The 19,914-nt window shown below is 47.8% G+C and overlaps 1 protein-coding gene across 1 annotated transcript in view; it reads right to left on the reverse strand.

Moving 5' to 3' along the window:
- The window catches only part of ITPR3 (inositol 1,4,5-trisphosphate receptor type 3), an 87,042-nt gene that overhangs the window by 51,469 nt on the left and 15,659 nt on the right, over positions 1–19,914 (reverse strand). The window contains exons 2-3 of the mRNA XM_065404111.1: positions 18,232–18,302; positions 5,504–5,625 (exon numbers count right to left, since the gene is read on the reverse strand). Coding sequence (XP_065260183.1) covers positions 5,504–5,625; positions 18,232–18,302 — 193 coding nt within the window. The remainder of the gene's footprint in view (positions 1–5,503; positions 5,626–18,231; positions 18,303–19,914) is intronic.

Raw genomic sequence — 19,914 nt, forward strand, 5'->3', positions numbered from 1 at the left:
GCCACCTCCCGTCAGGGTGTGGAGGGGAGGAGCACGGGGTAACGAGGGCATCTTCACGCCAGCCACAGGGGGAGGGCAGGCTTGCGATCTACTTCTGGATCCCCTCCCCCTCCACGGCCATGGGCAAGCTCCCAGGCTTGGGGCCACGTTTCACAAAGCGGCCTGGGATTCGGGCTGCCTTGGTCTCTGGGTGCTCGATCTGAGACAACTCGGAGCGGCCAGAGCAGCTCTGCTTGAAGGGTTCTCAGCAGCTCTGAGAATCAGGGCCTAGGGGACTCCAACTGGACACCCGGAAACCGATGCACCCCAAATTGGAGGGCACCTTGGAAAAAAGTTGGCCCCAGTCTTCTGGACAGGTTGGCCCCAGGTCTTACTGTGAACATGAAAACAAGGGAGCGCATGACTTTGCACAGGACTGTGCAAACTGCCTCCACTTGAGGCCCTGCTGGTGCTGGGAAGCCCCTAGCAGTTACCAGGGCCAGCTCTCCTCGAAACACTGGCGGTTACTGCACACAGGAGGCTGCACGTTCTGACTCGCCAGCTGGAGAAAGAGATGGCCACGGAGTAACCAGGAAGCCGGGAGAAACACTCTGGAGTGGCCAACTGCTCTGAGATGCCTTGGAACAGGCCAGCCAGCCTCTCTCTCCAAAATCACGTGCGTTATCCATGCCTCTGCATGGTGTGTTTAACAGGAAAGTTGTTGCTGTTGAATATATGGAGCGAGGAATCAATTCTCCTGCAGGACATATTTATATGGGGAGTACCGGGGTCTGACTACATCAGCAGCGTCTCTCCTGGATTGAATGCCAGGCGGTCAAACTGTCCAGCCCAGTGCAGCTTACGGAATCTATGTATGCCCTAGGGCATACATAGTTAGCCAAGATTGTTCTAGCAGAGGTTACGCGTACAGACGGTGTTTTGGGGAGTAAAAGCTCCCTAATTTATGGCTATGAAGTCTATGCAGATGACTCACAGCCAACGTCCATAAAGTTCTGGGTAGCCGGGGATTGCTACAGGGTGATTTTGCGGGTGGTTCATTGGGTTCAAGACACACTCAATTGAATTCCTGCAACTGCAGCAGGGTAAGGGGGATGGGAGAACCTCTGCCTTTCCCATCTACTCTTCTATTCCTAAACCAGACTGCACAACACCGTCAGCCCAGTGGTCTCCACCTTCTCCCCGGGTCATTCAGGGGAGAGGGGAAATGAATGCTGGTGAGATTGCTGTTCACATCGGTATCCTCCTGGCAAAGGCCAGGAAGGAAGCTGGGGGAAGGGGAAAAGGAGCCCCGAGCTGCTGAGAATGGAACAGACAGAAGATCCAGGGCTGGAAACCTCCCTTGCCATGAGTCAATCCCTTTAAAGAAACAGTTTAAAACAATTACCCATGAGTCAGTCCCTTAAAAGCAAAAGTTGAAAACAACTGCCCAAGCAGGCAGGGCCACAACTGCAAATCGGCCTTGGCAGACGCTGCTGCTTTCAGGATGCTTTACTGACAATTAAAAGCTCTTTAAAACATTGCTGCTACTTTTCTTTAATTAATCCCTAATCCCTCGGGTTTATCTTTGGATAAACATTTGCCTCTGTTTCCACTCCAGCGACAAGGGAGCGGGAGCCTGAGCACGCCCGGCTTGGAAGGGACCCCGGGGCTCAGCAGAAACCAGGGTTGCAAAAAGGAACTGTAAGGAAAATAAGTAGATGACCACACCCAGCAGCCCCCAGGGTGGATTTACAGGCAGCTTGGAAAAGAGCAACCCATTGAAATGGGTCCAGGGATGCAAGAAAGAGAAAAGGTACGACCCATTGCACCAGCGCTGCTTCTGAGAGCTCATTGTCTGCAGCACGGTGTGGCACTAAATCCAATTTCCAATCCCCCCCCATGAAGCCCAGGCTGTTCAGATCTGGGGGTCTGGCTCCAGTGTGTCTCAAATGCAAAGAGCTCCCAGACAGGAAAGGAGTTGATGCTCCTAACTGGTTTCTTACAAAGTATTTGTCCATGTCACAAAACCACTAGGTGAGACCAAAGCCTGGTCAACACTAGACAATTAGGTCGATTTAACGATGTTGGTCAGGGGTGTGAAAAATCCACCCCCCCCCCCCGAACAGCGCAGTTAAGCCGACCTAAGTCCCTGTGTAGGCAGCGCTAGGTTGATGGAAGAATTCTTCCGTCAACCTAGCTACTGCCTCTCGGGGAGGAAGATTACCTACGCCGACGGGAAGTAGCATCTACACTGAAGGACTGCAGTGACGCAGCTGTAGTGTTTTAAGTGTAGGCAAGCCCTGATAGCCTCTTCGTGGGGGGGGTATCAGCAGGGACGTGACAAGTCTTCACTGAGGAGCATCCGCTGTGGGGAGGGAGATAGTGGGTCTGGAATAGCAGGGAGCTGCAGGGCAGGATGGGGGAGCATCGGCACAGCTGCAGAAAGGAAATCGTGCATAGCACCTGTCTGTGCCTCACGTCTCTAGTTGCCACTAGCAAAGTGAGACCCTTATACATATTAAATTCCTCCAAAACCTCCACCAAAAGAGGCACAAAAGGCCCCTACATCTGGCAACTAAACTAAGCACATTTCAGACGGCTGCAGACAAAACGCCAGGCCTGGATTTCCGCTCTTTATTTCTGGGCTGCTACTATTTCAGGAAATTATTTCCTCTGGTTGAAAGATGGTTTAAACCTAGCTGGGGACGTGGATAAATACAACCTTGAATGCCAGCTCCAGCCTGGGATCTACAAGGGGCTTCAACCTGGAGCCAGTGTGGGTAGTACATTGCATAAAACTCCTTCCTAGTCCAGGGGCTACCTACTGGCTTACAAATTTTAAAATGGTTTGCACGCACGCACACACACACAGCTGAGAGGGCAGAAAGGGAGGAGCAAGAAGTTGTATAAGTTCTTTAGTACTAATGAGATCAGGACTCAAATCAGAAACATTTAACAGAGGACATCTCCCCCCCCCCCCCCCCCCCCACACACACATACACTCTGCCAGTGCTCTCACTATATTCAGTTGCTAATTTGCTTCCATTAACGGCAAGCATATTTGTTGATATTAGAAGTTGTTTTCTAACCTACGCAGGAAAAGAGAGGGTGCCTATGCACAAGATAATGTTATCAGCACAGATGAGGAAGAACACAGTGATTGTCTCTTGACGTCTTCAGATCAAGAGCGGATGCCTTTCTGGAAGATATGTTTTAGTGAAACACAATGTATTGGGTTCAATACAGGGGTAACTGGGTGAAATTCTCTGGCCTGTATTACATAGGAGGTCAGACTAGATGATCTAATGGTCCCTTCTGGTCTTAAAAATCTTTTAATCATCCTTACAAATTTACACAGTCATCTAAGACAACCGGCAACATTTAGTATGGGCCTTATTCAAAGTCAACAGCAGTCTGACTTCAGTGGGTTTTGGGTCAGTCCTATTTGCAGTATTTCCCAGTTTGCTTTGATCCTAATACTATGGGGCAACCTTATGTATCTAAGATGGCACTGCTATATTTCAAGGGCAGCCCCTGCCAGCCATGGACTGCAGTAAGTGGACCTGCAGTCACTAATGGTTCAGCCCATTCGCTCTATCTATCTTGCACTAGTTTAGTTGTTCATCTCTTAAAGACAGCGAGTCATTTTATTTCTCATCCTTCTCACGTTTCCATAACGTCTATCTGGATTTGCAGTCACGTCACCCCATCCTCTGCCTTCTGAATCAACAGTGTTTTTGCTGTTGACTTAAAGGGGAGCAGGCCCAGAGAAGTGAAATGCAGAGACATGAACCCAGAGAAGTGAAGTGAATAACTCCAATTGCAAGGATCCTGAACAGGATGATGTCTCTGATCTCCTGCAGACTTGCCACTATCCGACCTCCTGAAAGTAAGTCCATCACCCACCACTAGAGTGGAAGGAGGCAGGTATTTAACAGTGCAGAGCAGCATGACACAATAAAGCCAGGGAGAGGAAATGCAGAATGGGGTCTTTAATGGGAACTTCATGGGGATTTGAGTATAATTACCCACAATGGAGGGGAGTGCAGACATCTCAACTCTTGCAAAAAAGGATTTCCATTAAGTCTCCTCCAAGAGACTGCACCTCACTCCCGTAGCTGTACTGGTTTGCTATAGATGCAGAGGGAAGATTGCCAGCTACTGAATCACCTAGTACCGCTTCTCTCTGGACCTCCCCTGGAGAATACTGTCCTGCCCTGACACTCCTTAGCTTGGAAGGGCTGGTAAGCTCATGTAGCTACCAGGCTTCTGAAGTTATTTGTGACTTCAGCAGGGCCCTCCCACTCAAAGACCTTTGCTGAGGCGCTGTCTAGATTCCATGAGAAACTGGAAACTTCTTGACCTATAGGCCTGTCCCCCTGAACACGTCTGGCTCAGTCAGTCAAACTCAGCGGGGCAGCCATTGTGTATTTTTCCCAAGGAGTGTGTAAGGGTTGCGTGTGAGCAACCTAAGAAATCAGGATCAGTACAAGCCTGTAATTGATACAAACACAATCTCCCTCATACACAGTGGCCTATGCTATTCTCTAGCCTGTGTTATGCAGGAGGTCAGACTAGATTATCATCATGGTCCCTTTCTGCCTTAAAATCTATGACTCTCCTCTGTTACGAGCATGGCTCGGTGGCTCCCAGAACAGTGTTCTACCTTGGCAGAAAATTAGCTGGAAAGATATAAGCTATTGGGCCAAATTCCTCACTGGCTTTAGTGGGTGACATTTCACAGAAGCCTCTGGAGCTGCATAGACCAGTACAGTAGTGAAGTTGGCCCAAGATATTTCTAACGGCAGTGGAAGCAATAAACCTGTCATCAGTTCCCTGATTCCACTGTCAAAGAGCAGCTCTGGCATGGCAAGGTCACAGTTCCAGGGGCATCCCCTTCTGCCAAGGATGGAGAAGCTGACATGCAATGAAAGCCAAGGAAAAGCAAGGAGACTGTGACAAGATCCAAGGCTAATTTATCTCATTACTGGGGAGGGAGCAGCACACAAGAGCCTGCATGAAGGGTGTCTCATGCAAGTATAACCTACCAGTTCAACCTGTGTTATATGTCCCCCTCTAGTACCTGGACCATATAATAATCATACTCAGCTCTTACCTAGCATGTCATTTGTAGACCTTGAAGTGCTTTACAAACGCAGGTAAATACTGATAACCCCATTTTACAGATATAAGATACGTAAGAGCCTACTACTGCTACCACCTAACGGAGTTACTCCCCTAGCTCAAGGGAGAGAGGTCCATGCTGATGATGGAACATTGCAGGGGGAGGTTGCTAGACAGGGACAGGTAGAAGTGAGAAGAGACGTGTGCCCACAGCTACAGAGATTTCCAAGAGAGGGCTCTGCTCTCCCAGGAGCCTGCCACAGAGAAAGACAGTGTGTCAGGTCTTGTGTTGGGGGAAAGGTTGGCAAGTCCTCAGCCAGTACCTCTAACAACTTCACCACCTACTGCGAGGATTGTCGCCTGGAATTTCACCGGCACTCACTGGCCGAGCTCGCCTCACCTGGAGTTTCTGCAGCAGCACCACGTCAGCAATCTTGTCCTTGTCCTGCTTGGTTTGCTTCGCCTTCCAGTACTGCTTCTGGGCGGAGTAGCGGTTCATGGGACATACTTTGAAGAGACAGTCTAGAATGACAGAAGGCCAAAGGGTTACAGTGTGTCATTATAAGGGCGTGCTCAGTTCAGTCAGTGGCATATCCCCCATGGGGACCTACGTCTGTGGCTGGGCAATGTGGGAATAAGGCTAGTCACGTTCAAAGTCTGTAGGGACACTGTCCCCATTTCAGGTCTGAGCAAAGACCCTGGTCTTGCAATGAGTTATGGGCACTCCATTCCATTTCCGGAGGCCACGCCCTCAGCTGGTGAAAGTCAATTTACACCAGCTGAGTATCTGGGCCTCAGCTTCACATCTGATAAGTATAGCCGAGTGGTCCTCAACCAGGGGTACGCATATCCCTGGGGGTAGGCAGAGGTCTTCCAGGGGTACATCAACTCATCTAGAGATTTGCCTAGTTTTACAACAGGCTACATAAAAAGCATAGCAAAGTCAGTACAAACTAAAATTTCATACAGACAATGGCTTGTTTATACAGCTCTATATACTAGGCACTGAAATTCAAGTACAATATTTTATATTCCAATTGATTTATTTTATAATGATATGGTAAAAATGAGAAACTCAACAGTTTTTCAGTACTAGTGTGCTGTGACACTTTTGTATTTTCATGTCCGATTTTCTAAGCAAGTAGATTTTAATTGAGGTGAAACTTGGGGGCACGCAAGACAAATCGGACTCCCAAAAAGGATACAGTCGTCTGGAAAGGTTGAGAGTCACTGGAGAGATGACTCAGTGGTTTAACCTGCTCCCCAACTTTCAGATCTATTTGCTTTCATCAGAAATTACTACACAAACTGGTAAGATTTTCAACCTGGGTGTTCTGCAGTGATAGTCCAGGTACGTGCTGTGACAGATACGGCAATTTCCTGCATTTCCTTACTGAATTAAGTTTAACTCTCTTTGGGGTACATTGAATTAAATGCAAAGTTTCTGTACTAACATGGGCTGGGATTGTAGGTGACCTCTTTAGGGGGCAGATGTAATGTGAGGCCTGAGAGTTCAAAGGACTATATTGAAAATGTGCAAGACAAGAATGGATTTTGGGACAATAACTGTTAAGTGGATTTCCTGGGGAATACCTCAGGGGAGATGAATGCAAATTCCCCTACTCTGGTTATGCACAAAGCCTGCCTTTGGAAGGGACACCCTCAGGACAGGGTCATTGTCTGCTGATTACCTGGTTCTGGAGACAAGATCAAAGACCCAAGCTATATAAAGAAATGGCTGAACTGCCCTGCCTGGTTCTGGTACTGAATCTGAGACAGTTATGAATCTGTAACCATGGGGAAAACTCAGTTGTGGGGTTTGAAGGACTGACACCGACTGGAGTCTGAGGCTGGAGCTGGGGTGACCTCTGCTAAGCTTATTAGCATGTATGCAGCTTCTTTTATTGTTTTTAATACGTTTTCTCTGTGATGCTTTCACCTTAAGAATAAATGTGCTTGCTTAGCAAGAGCTGTGTGGTAACTTATAACTGTAGGCAATGCACTTGGAAAACAATGTACAGATGCTGGACTTTTAGCCAGTCTGGCTTGCTAGGGATATCACAGAGTAGGCAGGGAACTGCGCAGCCTGGAAAAACCCTGGTCAGGAGGGAGGGAGACGCAGGTCTCTGCCCAAGAGAGGTGACAGCTGGGAGATGGAAACCTTTAAGCTGGTGCCCTTGGTGGACCATGGACGGGGAATACAGGTTCAGGTACCTTAAAACTTTGACACTTGCCTCAAACAGGTCCTATCTGCACACAGTTACTACCTCTTCTGGCTACGCCAACACATGGTGTGCACACATGCTGAGCCAAGTCAAATACCAAAGATGAGATTGTGATGTCGTTTACAGCAGTGCAATCTAGAGTAACTCCTTTCTATTACGTGGAGTCACGCAGAATTTACCCTGGTGAAACCGACAGCAGAATCCAGCCCAAAGCTTGAGAGCTGCGGCCCCTAGAATATTAATGAAGACCATATGTGAAATGTTCTAAACAATTGGGTTCTTCCCCTCTGTTGTATTTGGAATAAAGAACAAGAGAAACTGGCAGTAAAACTAGAAAAACAACAGTTAAGACGATCAATTCAACTGTTCTCTGAATTCACCAGGAAATCCCCCAGGATTCTGAGTGACTGAACATTCGGTCTGTGAAATGCAGCTTCAAAGTGCAACATCTCTCTTCAGTTGGGTATACCGTGCAGGAAGGACATCCGAACACAGAAGCTGTGGGAGCTTATTACTCCTTTAGTGGGTGTCAGTGTGACAAAGTCATGTAACACGCTGGCTTAGTGTGAGTAAGTGCAATGTTGCCCTCCAGTGAATACTCACGGAGAGGATAATAGACTTACTATTGGTACCAGTAGCTACAAAAATGCTCTTTAAGCTCATTGGGTAAAGGCCTGTGTTTCAGGAGCCAAAGTTCAAGGGTTCTAACCCTGGCTCCCCAAATGTGTGAATTATCTGACAACATTACCTATCCTCTGCAGTAGATAGATCTGCCTCCCAGATTGTTCAAGTCTGCCCACTCCCGCTATGCTGGTCAGTCTTGAGAGGTTTTTTTGTGAGGGAAGGGACCATGCAATGATCCAGACACCCTACTTCATGATTTGTGAATTGAAAAGCGAGGTCATATCTATGGGAAACAGCCTCAGGGGCTGCATTTTTGATCGGGATCAGAAGGGGCTGGAGGAGGAAGAGATCACAGGCCTCAATCTCCTTAATTGCTGCTGAAAGAGCAGCCCAGAAACTTCAGACAGAAGAAAATCATTTTCCATCCTTGGCGCCCGCCCCGAGTTGCTGGTGAGCATGTATTTATTTACCTGGGAGTGACAAACAAACAGGCACAGTTCTCTGTGCCTCTGGAGGGAAGCCAGGCTTCATGTCTCATTTCATAGGTCTGTTTGCTAATGGCATATCCCGTGTCAAGGAACCCTTGTGATGCTGTATCACTAGAATGGGACTCCGGGGTGGCTCTATCCTGCCCTCATGGTGGCTACTGGGTTTAAGATCGGCCCCAAATACCACTCTAAGGGAGATGGCCAGGGAATCTCTGAGTCCAGATCAGAGGTCTGTGTTGCTGCCTCCTATACAGACCTGGAGTTACATTGGTGTTTTCCTACATTCCCCCACAATGTGGTGGTTATAATAGGGTTACTGATAGAAACACTCTATTAGCCCGCAGCAGCTTTTATCCAAGGATTTCAGAGCGCTTTCATTAATTTGTTAATTAGATTGCAAAGGAGCCTTGTGAGGTAGGCACCAAGAAAGTACGGCTATTAAGAGATGGATCCAAATCAAAGCCCTGGATCCAAACCACTCCTCAACCTCAGGGGATTTGCAATCCAGAGCTGAGCATTAGAGCTGGCCGGGAATTTTTTTGCAAAATGGTTTTGCGTCGAAAAATGCCAATTTACTGAGACCAAAACCATTCGCCGAACTGTCAATGCTTCCCAAGCGGTCAAAAAAATCCAATTTTCCAGTGGAAAATGGGTTTATGTTTTGAAATTAAACCTAATTAGACTAAAAAAAGTTTTAAAAAGAATGAATAGGAACAAACATTTTGATTGACCCAAACAAACAAACAATCCAGTTTTTCGGTTTGTGACTATTTGAGATTTCAACTTTCCATCCCGATTTGAGATGGGCAAAACTCTTGAAAATATTCCCAGGCCAGGAAAACTGTTTCCCACCCAGCTCTCCTGAACATGGCAGCTCATGCCCATCTTAGTATTATCCCCATTTTGCAGACAGGGACACCAAAGCACAGAGATACAGTGACTTGCGCACCATCATGCAGAAACCAGAAAGCCTGTAGCTAAGGCAGGATTTGAAGCCTAGCGTTTGACTCCCAGCCCTGTGATCTAACCACTGTTCCACCCACCAACTCACTGGGAGCGAAGAGTTAATGGTGGCAGGCTGGGGGAAGCTCTTAGCCAGCATTATGTTAGTTTCACCACTGCACTCCTAGAGCAAGCCCAGGGCAGCACACCTGCTCTCAAGTAGATCATGGCAGGGGTTAAACTGAACTGAATTTAAACACCTGGAGAAACCCCCTGAGGAGCAGGAACTAGAATTTTCCAGTCCAAAGGTTGAGCACAGGAGTGAATACACTGCTGGAATTTTTCAGGCCTGGCCAATCCAACTAGGTGCTGAGCCCCTGCAGGATGCTGAGTGTGCACAGCACCTGACAAGCAGCACTCAGCACCGGGCAGAATCACACCCCACACGTCCTTGTTCCATATACTCACACGCAGCAATTACGCTGTCTGTTACACCCCACACACAAAAGTCCATTAAAAATTAAAAAAACACACACGCTGTCATCTGCCCAACACCGTGGAGGAATTAAACACCTAGTTTGCTTTCTCCCAACGTGCCTCAACGTGGGGCTGTGCCTCTCACAGGAGCCCCGGGGGAAAACCACAAAAAAGCAAGCGAACAGGACCTGCCAGGCTCCGTTCAGAAGGATGTGTTGCCCTGGCCAGCCCAGGCACTACACAGCTGAACTCTGCCTTTCTAGCCTCGGGGCAGCTAGAGGGATAGACTCCCAAGGTATTTTTCAAATCATTGGACCGATTCTCACTTGCATGACAGCCCCTTTAGGCCGCTCTGGCAGCAGCAAGGGGCCTTAAAGGGGGCAGAAACAGCTCCCCGAGAATCCCCGTGTGGTGTAAGGGCTCTATACCCAACATAGGGGTTGGATCAGCGCATGGCCGGAATGCAGTGCTTTATGGCTACTCTCCGCTTCCTGGGGCCTATATGGGAAGCAGGACATAATTTAGAGCAGAGGTGCTCAACCTTTCCAGGCTACTGTCGGTCCCTCTTTCAGGAATCTGATTTGTCTTGCGTACCCCCAACTTTCACCTCACTTAAAAACTACTCGCTTACAAAATCAGACATAAAAATACAAAAGTGTCACAGCCACTAGTCCTGAAACATTGCTGACTTTCTCCTTTTTACCGTATAATTATACAATAAATCGATTGGAATATAAATATTGTACTTGCATTTCAGTGTACAGTATATAGAGCTGTATAAACAAGTCATTGTCTGTATGACATTTTAGTTTGTACTGACTTTGCAAGTGCTTTTTATGCAGCCTGTTGTAAACCTAGGAAATGTCTGGGATGAGTTGATGTACCCCCTGGAAGGCCTCTGTGTACCCCCACAGGTACGTGTACACCTGGTTGAGAACCACTGAGTTAGAGCAGCCCTGAGGTTATTCTAACTTACACCAAGTAAGGCCGTGCACAGCCACAGAAGGCAGAGAATTCAAAGAGGGCTTAAAGTCACCTTAAGCCCCCTCTGTCCCTTGCCCAAGAGAGACAATGGAGTAACACACAATCAGGATCATTGTTTGGGTTTTTTCCCCTCCTCCTTCACAGTGAAATGTATTTACAACAGACCAAACGTGACTGCTACTTTCCTAGCCATTATAATAAGGGGCTGAACACTATAGTCTGATTCACTGTGGAGTAGAAAAGGGCTGGGCCAGAACTGAACCTTCAAAGTCTGGAGGAGTTTGGATCCAGGATTTTGATCCACGCCCATCTCTAGGGAGTGAGATTCTCCTGTCTGTTAGGACAAGGAACCATGACTCCTTAACTGTTAGCACAGGTTTCACCGGGATCACCTTAGGCTGCTCCCATCCAAGTCAAAGACAAGAGTACCACTGGCATCAGGAGAGCAGGATGGTGTCCTGGGGCTGCATAAAGCTCGCTGGCTTTTGCTCTCAGAGTCAAATGTATGCAACCCCAGGATGGCAAAGCAGAACCACACACTTGCAAGGTCTGTTCCACCTAGAAAGCCCACCAAAGTCACAGGACACAAGGTTTGGGGTGGGGGGAAAAGAGTTCCACCCCAAGCTCAGGAGCTTTTGTCCCCATTACGCATCTTTCCATACCCAAAGCACAAACTGCTCACTTTTACTCTGGGTCAGAGCAAGGGAAACTAAGTGAGGACCAGAGTAAAACCTGCACGTGAGAACACAGAGAAAGAGAGATAGAAAGTGCATGTGTGCGCCCCGGATCATGCTCAATCAACCCAAACACACAAAATGGCAGCTGTCGTGCAGCAGAAAGCAATGCCCATCACTTTCTATTTCAATTGGATACAAGGAGAAACTCCTACTGCAACATGTAATGATAGCTGTGGAACTCACTGCTGTAAGGTTTCAGAGTAGCAGCCGTGTTAGTCTGTATCAGCAAAAAGAACAGGAGTACTTGTGGCACCTTAGAGACTAACAAATTTATTTGAGCATAAGCTTTTGTGGGCTAAAACCCACACCCATACACACCCATAGTGTGTACAGTAACACCCATTGTTTCATGTTCTCTGTGTGTATATATATATATATATATATATATATCTTCCTACTGTATTTTCCACTGCATGCATCCAATGAAGTGGGTTTTAGCCCACGAAAGCTTATGCTCAAATAAATTTGTTAGTCTCTAAGGTGCCACAAGTACTCCTGTTCTTTTCACTGATGTAAGATACTATTAAAGGAAACAGCTAAGATTTGAAAGAAGATTGGGCACACAGCACTGGAAGTTACCCTAGCCAGGATAAAAGAGACACAAAAAACAATAACATTCATCATCAAGAATATAACCTGCAGCTGGGGAAAATTTCTCTCCCCCTGGGACACTGTGGTATTGCGCCATATCTGCATTGCTTACAGTGTACACACCATGCTGTAGAGTGTCTGGTGTATTCTGCATCTGGACTACACCATCTAATCAAATTAAAACAGAAGCTCCTTGGAGTAGGGACTGCTGCTTCCTTTATATTTTGCACAGCGCCAAGCGCCTTAGGTGCATGCCATAAACACTAATAATGCACAAGGAGGTGTATTATGGGGGAGGCGTGTTTATACCTTCCTCAGATGCATTTGGCTCGGTTTTGGGGCCATCCCAGCACTGCCCTCTGGCAGCCTCAGGGGGTGACGAGGGGTGCACAATTTACCCAGACATGGGCAAAATGGGAAATGTTTACATTCATTATTATTTGCAGGTAGTGTTGATGTAGCCATGTCGGTCCCAGGATATTAGAGAGACAAGGCGGGTGGGGGAATATCTTTTATTGGACCAACTTCTGATGGTGAAAGAGACGTGCTTTTGAGCTACATAGAGCTCTTCTTCAGGTCTGGGAAAGGTAGGGAGAGTGTCACAGCTAAATAAAAGATCAGACAGAGAGTTAAGTGTAAAAGTAGTTAGCACATATTCTAAAGGTCCCTTCAAGGTGAAGTGGCCCATTAACACCCCTGCAGTCATATGTCTAAATCCTGTGTCTTCATTCAGACCATGATTTTCAGCGTCTAGCAAAGTTATGAATTTAAGCTCCCAGACTCGTCTTTTGCAAGTGTTGTGCAGGCTTCCTTTGAGGATGACTGAGAGGTCAGATACAGAGCGATCACTTTGTGAAAAGTCTTCACCCACAGGTAATATGGTGTTTTGGGCTTTCCTGTAGGAGTTCATTTGAGAGCATATTGATGGTCTGGTTTCATCCACTTAGTGGTGGGCACTGATCATTGTATCAGTGGAGATATGTTTGCAGGTTTTGCATCTGTTGCTCATAGACTCATAGACTTTAAGGTCAGAAGGGACCATTATGATCATCTAGTCTGACCTCCCGCATGATGCAGGCCACAAAAGCTGACCCACCCACTCCTGGAATAATTCTCTCCCTTGACTCAGTTGTTGAAGTCCCCAGATCATGATTTAAAGACTTCAAGTCGCAGAGAATCCTCCAGCAAGTGACCCCTGCCCCATGCTGCGGAGGAAGGCGAAAAACCTCCAGGGCCTCTGCCAATCTACTCTGGAGGAAAATTCCTTCCTGACCCCAAATATGGCTATCAGCTGAACCCCGAGCATGCAAGCAAGATTCTCCAGCCAGACCCTCCGGAAAAAAGTTCTCTGTAGTAACTTTTAATATCCCATCATTGCTCTGGCAGGCTCTGGCGCCACTTTGGGTTAGTGTGTCCTGGTCTGTGGGGAGCTTGCTTCAGATGATAAGCTTAGAGAGGTGTGTGTGTGGGGGGGGGTTGTTTGAAAGCCAGAAGACGGGGTTCAGGAAAGATTTTTTTTAGGATGGGGTCCCCATCGAGTTTGAACTGTAGTCATTTGATGATAACCCATATGGGTTCCAGTGTGCAGTGGAAGGTGACAACTAGGGGTGTGCAGTCAGAGGGGGTTTTATTTCTGTATTGAAGCAGGTTCTCTCAGGGTATTTGGGTGGCCCGCCGCCCGTTCCACGATGTGATCTACTTTTCTGGTGGAGTGTCCTTGTTTGGCGAAGGCGGTTTTAAGCGTGTTAAGGTGCATATCCCGGACTTTCTCCTCGGAGCATGTTCTGTGGTATCTGAGTGCCTGGCTGTAGATAGCAGATTTCTTTGTGTGCTTGGGGTAGTTACTGGATCCGTGAAGGTAGGTGTGCTGATCCAGGGTCTCTTGTATATTGTTATCTGAAGGGATCCATTGCTGACACTGATCATGGTGTCCAGGAAGTTGATGCTAGTGTGGGAGTGTTCCAGAGAGAGTTTAATAAATGGATAGTGGTGTTGAAGTTGTGGTGGAAATCTAGGCGTTTAAGTCATCTATCCAGAGGATGAAAATATCATTAATGTATCCCACGTATATCATTGGCGTGGTGGTGCATTTGTCCAGAAATTCTTCTTCAAGTTGGCCCATGAAGAGGTTGGCATATTGGGGAGCTGTCCTAGTAGGCTCTTCCCATGGTTTGGACAAAGCGTTTGCTGTTGAAGGTAAAATTATTATGGGTGAGGATGAAATGGATGAGTTTGATGATGTGTTTGGGGTGGATATCTGAGGGTTGTCCATTGTCTTGTAAATATTTGGGGCAGGCAGCTATGCTGTCATTGTGAGGGATGTTGGTGGATAGAGAAGTGACATCCATGGGAGGTTGTTAATGTTGCGGAGTTCGTGGAAGAAGTCGGTTGTGTTGTGGAGGAAGTTAGCCCTTTGTGCACTGTGTGGTTTGAAGATGGTTTCTATGAGTCCCAATATTCCTTCAGTAAGAGTGCCGTGGCCAAATAGGATGGGTCTGCCTGGGTTCCCCTCTTTGTATATCTTGGGAAGCAGGTAGAAGGTCTCTGGGGTGGTTTAATTGGGAATGAGTTGGTAGGTCTTGGAGTTGTTTTGGGAAGGATTTGATGATATCCTTAAATTCCTGGGTAAATTGTGGTGTGGGGTTGTCTTTGAGTTCTTTATAGTAGGTGGTGTCAGAGAGTTGTCAGTAGGCCTCGTTTATGTCGTTATTATGGTTGAGGACTACGATGGTGCTCCCTTTGTCTGCTGGGTTGATCATTATCTGGTGGTTAGATTTCAGGGACTATATAGCTGTCCTCTCAGCAGTGGAAAGACTATGGTGGATGCGATGTTTGTTAAGGACTTCACAGTCTGTTTTTTTCCTGAAGCAATCAGTGTCATGAACAAGACTGTGGTTTCATCCGCTCTGTGGTGTCAAGTCGGACGATTCTTTTTTCTAGTGATTACCAGTGGGGATGTGGCAATTGTGCGTGGTCTCGGCACTGTTGTGAAAGAATTCTTTGAGGTGCAGTCGGCGGAAGGATTCTTCCCATTCTCCACCTGTTAGCGCGGTATCAGGTTCTGTGGTGGGGAGGGAAAGTTCAGTCCCTGAGAGAATACAGCTACTTCAGCTCCAGTTAGGGATAGTCTGGATAAGCTGATGATGTTTGAGTGTTGTGCCGTTAATTATTATTTAACATTTATACTGCAGTCGCACCTGGAGTTCTCCACCAAGTTGAGGCTCCACTGCGCCAGGCACTGTACATACATGTCGTAATGGGACCACATCTTCCAGCCCAACACAAGCATCTTCAAGACCTTCTCACTGTCCTCCTTCAAACCCCTCTTCTCTGCTGTAGTGCCTCCAATCAGCTTGGCAATGCGGGTGCTGTGACCTCTGCCTTCGCTGCTCCTTGTGCTTCCTCCATCGGTCCGTCTGCATATACCTGGCATCTCTTGCTCTGTTCTTAGATTGGAAGCTTTTGGGGGCAGGGCCTCTCATTTTTGTTCCATGTCTGTATACGGCGCCTAGCACAAAGGGGCCCTGGGCCATGACTGGGGCCCCTAGGCACTACCCACAAGACAAGTAATAGTGTCCACTTCTCCCTTCCTCTATGCCGTGTGTGGGAGGGAAGACAGTCCCGGAAAGCCGAATTCCTTCAAGAGCAATATGGCTGAGCTTGAGATGACTTGAAGGCCAGGTCCAAGGAGGGAGTCGCAGATCCCAGCGGCTGAGAATCCCTGCTCACTCGCCTTGCCACCTCTGCTTACACCACAGAGAGCAGCGGAGCCATGACCCAAAAGGAGTGAAGAGGAAGCGAGTGTCCATTGCTCTCCTCAGCTCACAGCTTCAGGGGCTGGAAGAACTGGGTCAGAGATCTGACTCTTGACCCAAGTCCCAACCCAGAGAGGAGCTGGCAGCTGAGGATTGGACACGGAGGGGCTAGAAAATGGAAGGTGTCCAGGAAAGAGAGAGGAAAGTTCTGGCTTCACCAGCCCATTTCCACAAGCCAGGAGCTGCCCTGCCCCTCGCTTGATTCATCACCTTTTCCATTTGGATCGGGACTCCAGAAAGCCAGCTCACAAAGGGAAACTCTGCAGCGGCTGTGTCTCACTGAGACGGGAAATAATGACTGAGGCTCGCACCAGGATGGGGTGGGGCGGCTGGAGCGTGACAGCCGAGGACGCATGGGGATTTAATGCATCTCCCTAAATCCTGCCTGCCTGCCTCATGAAAGAGCGGCTTAATCTCTCCCTGAGAGGTGCAGCGAAGCAGGGCAAGCACTAGGCCTCTGGCACAGTTAGTTCCAAGAGCCAAAAACCCTGCCGCAGCACAGATGCTTGTTGACGTCTCTGCATCCCCCCAGTCACACATCCCTTCGTCCTCCGAAGGCTTTTGCTCCACCAGCAGCCAGGATACATGAACGCAGGCACAGCAAAGAACACGCCTCATATCAGGTTGACCTTCAGAGAGGAAGGATGGATTGTGGTGAAGGCACTGGAGTGGGACTCCAGAGACTGGATTCAATTGCTCGCTCTGGCTCAGACTCCCTGGGCCTCGCTCCCCCACAGGACTAACAATCATTCCGTCATCTGTCTGGTCTATTCCGATCGCAAGCTCTTTAGGCGGGGACTGTCCTCACCTAGCACAATGGAGCCCTGACCTCGCGGTTGATGCTATTGTAATAGAAACAAAAACCATCATCTCTCGCCATTAAGGAACCAGATCTGGGGAGGGGTACAAATTCTCCTTTTCCTTCACAGCAAAGCCCAGGCACTATGAGAGTCAGTTTCTCCATGTCATAAAGCCAGTGGCCACTGGAGGAATCAAGAACAATATTCTGGCCTCCCATGGTTAAGGAAGATGAATTCGAACTGGAACAGGTGCAGAGAAGGGCTACCAGGATGATCTGATGAATGGAAAACCTACCTTCTGAAACAAGATGCAAAGAGCTTGGCTTGTTTAGAAGCCTGAGGGGAAATACGATTGCTCTCTATAAATACATCAGAGGGATAAATACCAGGGAGGGAGAGGAGTTATCTAAGTTAAGCTCCAATGTGGACACAAGAACAAATGGATACAAACTGGCCATCAACAAGTTCAGGCTTCAAATTAGAGGAAGGTTTCTAACCATCGGAGGAGTGACGTTCTGGAACAGCCTTCCAAGGGGAGCAGTGGGAAAAAACCTAACTGGCTTCAAGACTGAGCTTGATAAGTTTATGGAGGGGAATGGCATGATGGGACTGCCTATGATGGCATGTAGCCGACCTTCGACTGCTAGCAGCAAATATCTCCAATGGCTAGTGATGTGACACCAGATGGGGGGAGGGCTCTTAGTTATTACAGAGAATTCTTTCCCAGGTGTCTGCCTGATGGGTCTTGCCTACATGCTCAGGATCCAACTGATCACCATATTTGGGGTGGGGAAGGACTGGCAGAGACCATGAGGATTTTTTGCCTTCCTCTGCAGCATGGGGCGTGGGTCACTTGCAGGTTTAAACTAGTGTAAATGATGGATTCTCTGTAATGTGAAGTCTTTAAATCATGATTTGAGGACTTCAGTAACTCAGCCAGAGGTTAGGGGTCTATTACAGGAGTGGGTGGGCAAGGTCCTGTGGCCTGTGATGTGCAGGAGGTCAGACTAGATGATCATGATGGTCCCTTCTGACCTTAGAGTCTATGAGTCTAAGAAGCCAGAAAGGCTACAAGGGTGCAGGATGATTATTTCCAAGCTTGACAGCCCTGGAGACTTGACAGCTCTGTCAATCCAGAGCATGTGTGGCAGCAGGGCAAGCTTCCCCCACACTGGTGCACAAATGGCATTCCACCCTAATGCAGAGAGGCACTAAGGACCTACAGGCCATTCAGTCCCTGGCCTCTCTGCTCAGGCTGCCAATACTGGCACCAATTATCACGGAGGAGGAGGGGCAGATTTGCAACATTGATGCCCGTACTACTGCTATAATAGAAGAGTGCAAGCTGGTGCCCACATTCTGCAGCAGAAGGTAGTGTGCCCCAGTGGTAGGCTTCATAAGGAACACAACAGTAGCAGCTCCTCAAGCACCACATGGCCTCTTACCCCGGAACTTCTTGGGTGGATTATCCAGATCACCAGCTGCCGGCTCCACCACGCACCGATCATCCACCAGCCTGGAAAACAAGCAAGCAAACAACATTTTAGAGACAATCACATTACAGCCCAGACTTCAGCTAGCTAAGCAGCTTCGCCACAAACCACAGAGCTGCCAAAAAAGCTGCGCTATTGTCACATGTTTCAAGTCTAAACATCACTAATGTTACACAATGCTGGATCCACAAGACGACTTCCTGTGTTGTCTGCCTAGATCTTTGGACTCCATAAATACCTATCAGCATAGCAGTTAGGTCCTCAATCAACCTACACCTATCAGGATCCTCCGCCATATATAACCTCCTGGGTTTTTCACTGTCCAGTGTTATGGGGCTGCACGCTTGCCCATCTATTAGTCCACTAGGATGAACCACTGCAGATATGCCTTGTTGGCAAAGCTTCTGATGTTCTATCTTGAGAATGCCCCCACTAGAACTCAGGGCACGTCTCCTCCACGACTTATTTACCAATCCAGGCTGCAAAATCTCACATATAAATCCTGAAGGTGCTACTAAAGGGGAATCCCATACTTGGCAGCAGAGTCTCTCCATGCTAAGTACGGCACAGAAATAGGTGGCTTAGTAAACAGCCATCATGCCTCCTAGAACAACTCTAGGATTCCTGGAAGTATTTCGGAGCTTCTGCTTCTAACCCCAGCACAACTCGGTGGGAAAAAAAAATATATATGAACCAACTGTACAAGAGGAAAGCATGAGACACAAAGATGGGCTCCAGACTGGAGCTTTCCCAAAAGTTTGGGAATGTTTGGACCCAGGGCTTTGCCCTGGGCCTCTCTGTAAAACACATCCAGTTAACCGAACTAGTTTGAAGGGAGTTTTGAGCTCAGTTCTCATCTTCTCCAAACCAGTTCAACCATCCCCTTGTTTTAGCCTGCACTGCTCCGGCCCTTTGTATGTAATTATTCCGCCCTGATATGATAATTCAGGATCACATAACTTGCTAGGCAAGCATTCCCGTCTTATTAAATGTGCCACTCCATACTCCTTGGGCCTCGCAATTCTGTGTTACAGCCCCCTTTTCTTCATGCTTTCGGTGGGTCCTCCACGAGCCACCGCTCCTCTTATTTCCAAGCTAGTGATCTGATATTATTACTGGGAAAGAGCATGCGATGGCAATACTGTTATGCAGCGGTGTTGGAACAATTTTTATAGTGGGGGTGCGGAGAGACATTGAACCAAACTGTAAACCCTGTATATAATGGAAACCACTTCAAGCCAGTGCTATTATGGATGAATAGTTGATACTAAAAACTAGGGGATCACACACTTCGGTGCTTCTGTCAGCTAAGCTCACTGCACACAACAGGGACTCACATCCTTCCATTTTCTTCACTAGGTTGCTGTGTGCCCCCCTTCCATCCCTCTCTATTTCAGGGACCCCAATACCACCTCCCTCATGCCCAGGTCTCTGCATGTCCCCCATTCTCCCCTCACCCCCGGGGCTCTGGGTATGTCCCCTCAGTTTTAGGGCCATATGTAAAAACGTAAGTCGTTAAGCTTGTATAATTTCTAAAGTGTTGAAATAAGATTTTTCTTTCTGCCTGGGAGATAAGTCATTCAGGATGTCAATATTTAAAACTCCATTTAGATAATGGGCAGAGATGAAATGAGG

Source organism: Emys orbicularis, chromosome 4 (assembly GCF_028017835.1).
Source record: "Emys orbicularis isolate rEmyOrb1 chromosome 4, rEmyOrb1.hap1, whole genome shotgun sequence".
NCBI classification, from domain to species: domain Eukaryota; kingdom Metazoa; phylum Chordata; order Testudines; family Emydidae; genus Emys; species Emys orbicularis.